Here is an 8,193-nt window from a genome sequence, read left to right as displayed (position 1 = left end):
TTTTATTTCTCGAAATATGTGCAAACGTGCATGTTTTGCTATTTTTCAGTTAAACAAATGGTAGCAGACTCCTAATAACAAAGTGCCTAAATATATAGCTTTTCATCCCCAGAGTCAGGTGCTTTTTTTATGCTTGAGTTATAGATAAGCGTCAAACAGATTAACAAACCAACACAATTAAAACAAAAAACAAAATAACATAAAAACATGGAAATGGTCAGGACTTCAAATTAATGCTGCGACTACATAACCAAAACACACACACACACACACACATACACACACACACACATACACACATACATACATACATACATACATACACACATACACACACACATACATACATACATACATACATACATACATACATACATATGTATATGTGTATATCATAAACTGCTGCTTGCTCAAAATACAGATTGTTGTTGTTTCTTCTTACTCGGATAAAGCAATAAAGTAAAAGGTTTTTGGTATGTGGAATTTTTTTTAGCCTTTATGAACTACATGCTCAACTTACATATTGAAGCCTTACTTTAGATTTGATTGAATTAGTTTTATTCCACATCAAAACAGAGCACTGTATAAGGATACATATGCAATGCAGTGTGTTACAGCGCAAGCACCCTCAAAACATTACGATATGATGACTTATACACCTAAATGAAAGAAATTTCCTTCCAATATTTTGTACTTGACTTATGATGCAAGGAAGGTAAATTGTCTATGAGGCCTGTTAAGCTCTATACAAATAATGTCTCATATGTTGCTGGAGGATATAAATGTGATTATATGATTGCTCAGGGCATTACATAACGAGTTGAAGAAGGTGGATTATCTTTGAAGAGAGAAACCAGATACAATCAAGAATGTTGCATGTGTCACTCAAGTGCAAGAGAGCTTCTACCCAGCACATGATGAGTCCTTAAACTGGAATCTCTTTGATGAGATAATCACCAAAACGTGGAAACACAGTGAGAACAAAACGTATCCAGATACTGTAAGCATTAGACATGTGAGGCACTGAGGGGACAACAGTCAGCAGCACCCTTTACTCACTGTAAAACAGTGAGCAAAGCATCACATACACAAAACTAACAAAAGCATTGTAGGTGGCTTTATGCAGATTTACAGACTAAATATTAGAGTGCTGATGTTTAATCTTGCATGTCAAGGATGTGGGCAGTGCACAGAGGAAGGTGGTTTGCATTGCTTTAGTCAGCTCGGCCGCGTAAAATTGATGTTCAAGTATAAAACTGGGAACAGGCTGTGTTTGCTCACTTCATCCCAAGAAAGCAGACACTGTTTCAAAGAGCAGTAAAGGGCATGGCAGATATGGTGCTGTTACATAAAATAAAAAATTGTAAAAGAAATTAAAAAAAAAAGAATTTGGTAAAAAAAGAATCCTAAATTGAGTATGAATCTCTACAATGTAGTATAACCCTTACTGACAAGTGTGTTCACCTGACGCCAGTTTCATGCCTGGACAGAGCACACGGCTGTCACACATAACTGATTTTCAGTGCAGCATTAAATAAGCAGTAGTATTCTTTATTCCGGCTGCAAATATAGCTTCTGGTGTAATATTTACTGTTTTTAACCCATTGGACAACTTTGATATAATGGCATTTTAAGAAGTCATACTGGGTTAGTATAGTGATGCAATCTGATTATTTCCTGCTGCCTGTTCTAGGAATAACGTCCCCTACTTTTAACAGGAAGAGCAGAGCAGCAGGTAAGGAGTGGTTTAGCTCATGAAAGATAACACGAGCACACACCTTGCTTGTGAGTGGTAGAGAGAGTCGCACCCCCTCCCAAAGTTCACAATATATAAGATGCTGACAGCCAGCTTGAAGTCACAGCTGAGTGAGGACCCTACCTGAGGAGCGATCAGAGCATCGTCAGAAGAAAGTCATCAAGATGGGAAACTGCTGTGAAAGAGCTGGAAATTTCTTCGGCCCGCAGAACAACACCTATATACGTGTTAGTTTACCGGCTGTTTGCTTCGTCTGGCAGATTGCTATGGTTATTCTCTTTGGAGTTTTTATCCGGTATGACGAGGAATCGGATGAAAAAGGATGGCATGAGTTCAAAAAGAGTCATAACATCACCAGCAACATTGAGAATGACTTCTACTTCAGATATCCAAGTAAGTACAACAACAGACAGCCTTTAAGAAATCTCTTTTTTATTTTCAAGTGCATTTGCTACTTGTAGCATATGCATGCTAAACGTAGCTCGGACATGCATGCATGCACTTTTGGGATACATGTATGTGTGAATAAATAAAAGTGCCGTGTTTTCTCGCTTAATGCTGTGAAAGCAGACACTGTTGTCTGAGATCTTTGGCAGTTTCCACTGATGTCTAAGGGATGACGGTGAATTCCTCCCCCACCAATATTTACAACAACAATAATGATAATAATCATTTTTACTTTCAAAGGCTGAATACTTTTACAGAAGGTATCTTTTTTTTGTATGCCACAGGGGGAAAAAAGCTGGAAATAGTAATAAAAGATAATGATGGCAATGATGATAATAATAAAACATACTTTTTTCAGGCTTATGTGCGGTAATGTGGCAGTACTTAACTACTGAAAATGTTGTAATGTGCAATGTCCCTGAGAAACTAACAGATTGTCTGCCCAGTGATCTACGTGCTGACATCCTTAAAGAAGAGTTTACATTAAACTGGAAATATTAATATAACTTAAAAAAAAAAGAAATAAAGTGTTAAACAACATTTCAGACTCCTTCTGTTTTACTCAATATTAATAATAATAATAAAAGGCAGGTGGGATCGCAAAAACACTGAAATTTTTTTTTTTAAATCTCTGCAGGCTTCCAGGACGTCCATGTCATGATCTTTGTAGGCTTCGGCTTTCTCATGACTTTCCTGAAGCGCTACAGCTTCGGTGGCGTGGGATTTAACTTTCTAATCGCCGCCTTTGGTCTACAGTGGGCTCTCCTCATGCAAGGTTGGTTCCACAGTTTGGACCCCGTCACTGGAAAAATCACCATCGGAATTGAGAGGTAAGTGCCATCGCTCCTTGGTGAGTTATGTAATTCAAAAATGAAACCACATTCTTTAACTTGTAAATGTTAATAACCGGCTTGAACTGTGGTTGCTTTCCTTCAGTCTGATTAACGCTGACTTCTGCTGTGCTGGATCTCTGATCGCCTACGGGGCTCTCCTGGGGAAAGTAAGCCCTGTCCAGCTGATGATTGTCACCTTATTTGGTGTCACACTTTTTGCTGTGGAGGAATACATCATCCTTGACCTCTTTCATGTGAGTCTCGGCAGCCACATTAAAAATTTGAACTTTCCTTCAGAGTTTAAAAATTGTATTGTGGGGATTTGCAGTTCTGTTTTTCTGCCCATTTAAAAAAGCGTAATTATTTTCACAGTGCAGAGATGCTGGTGGCTCCATGGTCATTCACACCTTTGGAGGGTACTATGGTTTGGCCATCTCCTGGGTGCTGTACCGACCAAACCTGAACTTAAGTAAACGTCTCAATGGGTCTGTCTACCACTCTGATCTGTTTGCTATGATTGGTGAGTAAATGGAAAATTACAGAGTTTGCCAAACTCTGTATTTTGTTTAACCCACCTAACATGTGTCCTTGCCTTTCTTACACCTTGCAGGTGCACTGTTCCTGTGGATGTTCTGGCCCAGTTTTAACTCGGCCATCACAAACCACGGTGCTGGACAGCATAGAACAGTCATCAACACTTACCTTTCCCTCGCTGCCTGTGTTCTTACCACTTTCGCCATCTCCAGTATGGGTCAAAAGAAAGGAAAATTAGACATGGTATGGCACACAAAGGGAAATGATACAGAAGCTTATGAAATTGACTTATTTATGAACGCTAATGTTCCACTTTTATCTGACAGGTACATATCCAGAATGCCTCTCTGGCTGCTGGGGTTGCAATGGGGACATCAGCAGAGTTTATGATCACTCCTTACGGTTCAATCATTGTGGGTTTCTGCTGTGGTATCATCTCCACCTTTGGGTACTTATATGTCACGGTGAGTGATGCCATTCTTTAACCCCCTAGCTTCTGTTCTGAGAGATTTTTGTGTTCTGGTGTTATCATAGGAAAAACAAAGAAAGAAGCAGTGACATGCAAAAACTGCTGTGCGGAAATCAGGAGTCTGATAAGAACAATGAGGAAGAATTTTAAGAGCAGTCACTGCATGGTTTTAATATTAAGTATAGGATGAATACTTTACAATAAATGGAAGCAAGGTGTGGTGACTGTGAAATTGATGCCATCCAATTGACAAATTGATGAATAAAAGATCACTGACACAGGCTATTAATAAAAAAAAAAAAAAAAAGACTGCTAATTAGTTGTGACTTTATTTTTCTCAGCCCTTTTTGGAGAAAAGGCTCAAGCTCCAGGATACATGTGGCATCCACAACTTGCATGCCGTGCCAGGGATGCTCGGTGGCTTCGTAGGTGCCATAGTTGCTGCAGCAGCTACTGAAGAGGTCTATGGCAGAGAGGGGTGAGTGACAAACGCGAATACACATAAAACTTGGAATTCAAAAACTGACCAGACCTGTTTACTGACTACTTCTAGGGATCCACACGCCCAGTTATTCAGCCTCCTTTTTTGAAAGACTCACATTAACTATGCAGTGACATTTGAACTTTCTACTTCAGTTATGATTAGTGCTGTCAGCGTTAATCTCACTAAAATGACGTTAACGGAGAGTTGCCGCGTTAATGCGGTTATTTTTTTTTAGCGAGATTAACGCTGACAGCACAAGTTGTGATGTGTTGAAAATGCACCGAAATTCAAGAGTTGTTGTTTGTTTGCTGTTGTTTTTTTTTTCCTGTGCAGGCTGGTCGAGACATTTGGCTTGAGTGGCAAGTTTGAAAACAGGACTATGTCAACGCAGGGAGCCTACCAGGCTGCTGGCACATGTGTAGCAATTGCATTTGGACTGGTTGGAGGAGTCTGTGTTGGTGAGTTTCATAACATCATTTTTGCTTTCACTTGGAAAGATTTATTTCTTTTTTAAAGAACTCCATGAAGTATTTAAAAACAACATTTATGCAGAATTTTAAGAAAACTAGATAAAATGAAAATCAGGAAAGGCTATTGTGACTATTTTTGAGACACCTTTTTTTATTTTTTTTATTTTTTTTAAGTATAAAATTTACAGTGAACAATGCTATGATAGGCAAGGATAATGTAAGTAACAAATCTTAATGATATAATATTCTCTTTTTAAAGGTTTCATCCTGAGGTTTCCCCTCTGGGGAGATCCTGCTGATGACTTTTGCTTTGATGATGAAGCGTACTGGGAGGTGAGACTGCACTAGATGGTGTTCTTGCCCTTTGACTATGCAGGCCTTTAAATACTGGTTCATTTTGGTTCGCTTTCTGATTTCATCTTTTGGTTCCAGCTTCCTGAGGATGAAGAGACAATCCCTCCTGTTTTGGAATACAACAACCACATGATAAACAAGCACCAAGACACGTAAGCTCAGAAACTTTAACTGTCCTCCTTACTTACCACTTCCTCCTCCTCATGAAATTCTTGTTAACTCATTTTCCTCTTTTCTTTCACAGACATGAGTCACAATTCTCTCTGGAGGAAAGTTAGAGACTTGCAGCAGGAGTCCAGTCCCCTTTATATCCTCATGAACTTTATGCAGCTGATAAACATGAACTGATGAAGGAGCTTTGGAAAATAAGCCACATGAAAATGTTTTAATATACAAGTATTGTTTTGCACAATTTATGTCTCATGTAGTTGCCTATTATCAGCTATTAGAAGCTTTAAGTTAAAACAACATAAAATAATCAGTAAATGTCCAATTCAACAAAATATTATTTGGAATCAAGGTTTTTAAAGCTGCTGGAGCTTCAAACTGTTCTCAAAATGTTGATTTTTACCTTCACTTTGGAAGCAACATATATCATTCTGACTTCAGAATGCCAAGTACATGTAAAAGATAATCTGTCTATAAGCTAATTATGCACTGAGGAATATTATTGTGCAGCCAAAACTGTAATAACAAAGACAAATTGTGTATTGTTATTAGTTGAATTATTTCTATAAAATAATTTATAGCTTTTTAACTATATGCCGCTATGTACATATAGTTCAACAATTAGTTTGCTGCATAAATTGCAGATTGCCTCTTTAGAAGTTTTAATTATAGTAACTATGATACAACCTCTAGCAATTTGGTTGCTGTTGAATGTTACCTCCAATAAAGAATGTAAGATTGTATGTAAGAACTTGCTTGATTTACTTCTGGCATATTATGGATTCAGTTTATTGGATAAACTGATGCGGTAAGGGAATCAATGCTAATATAACATTTGTGTGATGAATGAAACATGATTATTGTTATTTTTAGTTTGTGAGAAATGTTCTAGATCTTGAAGACTCATCTGCTTGATCGTTTTACAGGATTTCAACTCCACTAAATGTACTGAACTATCTTAAAATGTGATTTAATAACACAAAGGTGCTTAGATTATTTAGACTTAACACTTATTGGAAATGGTGTGACCAAAAAATATTAAAGAAGCTTGTGTCAGTTTGATGGAATGAAAACAAACTGCTTTCCCAGTGTGCTGAGTGAAGAAATGCACAGCTCTCTAAATTAGTTTCAACATTGTTGATCATTACAACCTTTGTGAGCGGAATAGTTTTAGGTCAGTATTACGAACAAAATGAAAAATTAATGTATTTTCAGTAGAAAACAATAAGAATTTCTTTACTATTCGCATGTCTAAATAACCTCTAGGCAAATATGTGCCGTCCAATTTGTATTATGATAAGTAATCATTGCCAAGTGAATATAAAGTCAGAATGAGCTCACCCAAATCAATAAATGACTGGAGCTGCAAGTTTTTTTTCAGTCTTCTTTTAGATGAAGTTAAGAAACGTTTAGATACAGCCACACCATGTCATGTAAAGCCCACTGCGTCCAGAAAGCACATGGCCTTCTGGAATATGGGGATTTTCACAAGGCAGATTCTCACTCAACAAAATAACTATGTAGAGTATTTTAGTAATATTCCTTAATAAAGTATCTCAACTGCATTTATTCTTGACCATCAGCTGGTATACCAACTAGCCAGTATCTATGTTTATGTGCTGTAAGAAGGATACTGGTATTTTGTGTGTTTTGCAGTTATATTAACATATTTTTTCATAGCTTTATTTATATTTCAGCCACTTGTAGGCCTAAAAAATATGAAAACAAAAAGAAGATGCACATTCTCTGTCATATAGGCCTGCATGAATAAACAAAGTTTGCATTGCACGGTCAGATTTCACCCGTCCCTTTCTTCTTTAAATGTGAAGTGGTGTCGGAATTTCCAAGTAAGAAATGCATTTCTGCCGGTGCACTGCTGGCTCTGTTGTGCTGGCTTCGGGTACGTTCTGTAACTGATGGCGCCAACATTATTAGGATGCTTACATTAGAGCCTCTTATTGCGTGTTTGTTTGGGTGTCTGGCAATGCATAGAATTACTGAAATTAGAGAGGGGATAGCCTAACATAGGAATCAGGAAAATACTGTAGTATAATTCATGTATTTCAACAAAGTATTCTACTTATCACCTATTTAAACGGTAACTGTAACGAAATACAGTTACCAAAATACTCATATTTTATATTTCAATACGCTGGTACACGTATTCCATAAAATGCCCATGACTTGTGACTCTCAAGCTGTTTGGGCAAAGAGCCATTGCAAGGTTGAGTGATAAACAATATGACCCTTATTTCACTTCGAATGTTAATTAAAAAATGTGGATTGATTAGTGTAGCCACGCCATGTAATGTAAAGCCCACTGCATCCACATGACCTTTCACAAGGCAGCTTCTCACTCAACAAAATAACTGTGACAAATATTCTAGCCAGTGGCGGTCCTAGCCAGTTTGGCGCCCTGGGCGAAACTCCCTCTGCCCCCCCCCCCCCCCCCCCACACACACACACACACACACAAAACATATTAAGGATTGTACATTAATATAAAACTGTTGTACACACACACACACACACACACACACACACACATATGAAGAGAGAGAGAGTATGCATAGTATGCAAACGGCTACCAAACAACCATCATAATTCGTCATACAATGAGAACAGGACGAATCAACAATTGACAATGACTAATTAATATTAAAATCTGTAACATAATG

The 8,193-nt window shown here is 37.8% G+C and overlaps 1 protein-coding gene across 1 annotated transcript; it reads left to right on the top strand.

Annotated features, from left to right (window-relative positions):
* Positions 1-1,847: 1,847 nt before the first annotated feature.
* Positions 1,848-7,249, top strand: rhcga (Rh family, C glycoprotein a). The gene is made up of 11 exons (XM_085268659.1): positions 1,848-2,149; positions 2,841-3,033; positions 3,140-3,290; positions 3,409-3,556; positions 3,647-3,813; positions 3,897-4,034; positions 4,381-4,517; positions 4,857-4,981; positions 5,253-5,326; positions 5,426-5,499; positions 5,592-7,249. Exons 1-11 carry the CDS (start codon positions 1,921-1,923, stop codon positions 5,623-5,625), a joined length of 1,470 nt encoding a protein of 489 aa, XP_085124785.1. The 5' UTR covers positions 1,848-1,920; the 3' UTR covers positions 5,626-7,249.
* Positions 7,250-8,193: the final 944 nt, after the last annotated feature.

Source organism: Mchenga conophoros, linkage group LG1 (assembly GCF_057382185.1).
Source record: "Mchenga conophoros isolate Kocher_MC1m ecotype Shallow Benthic linkage group LG1, M_conophoros_male_GT1.1, whole genome shotgun sequence".
Taxonomy (NCBI): domain Eukaryota; kingdom Metazoa; phylum Chordata; class Actinopteri; order Cichliformes; family Cichlidae; genus Mchenga; species Mchenga conophoros.
Note: the sequence above shows the minus strand (reverse complement) of the source record. Positions and strands in the feature narration are given on the sequence as shown.

Coding starts and splice junctions, on each gene's coding strand:
- rhcga (XM_085268659.1), top strand. CDS start 1,921: ATGGGAAACTGCTGTGAAAGAGCTGGAAATTTCTTCGGCCCGCAGAAC. Junction 3,034..3,139: donor ATCACCATCGGAATTGAGAG/GTAAGTGCCATC, acceptor GCTTTCCTTCAG/TCTGATTAACGCTGACTTCT. Junction 4,035..4,380: donor TTGGGTACTTATATGTCACG/GTGAGTGATGCC, acceptor TATTTTTCTCAG/CCCTTTTTGGAGAAAAGGCT.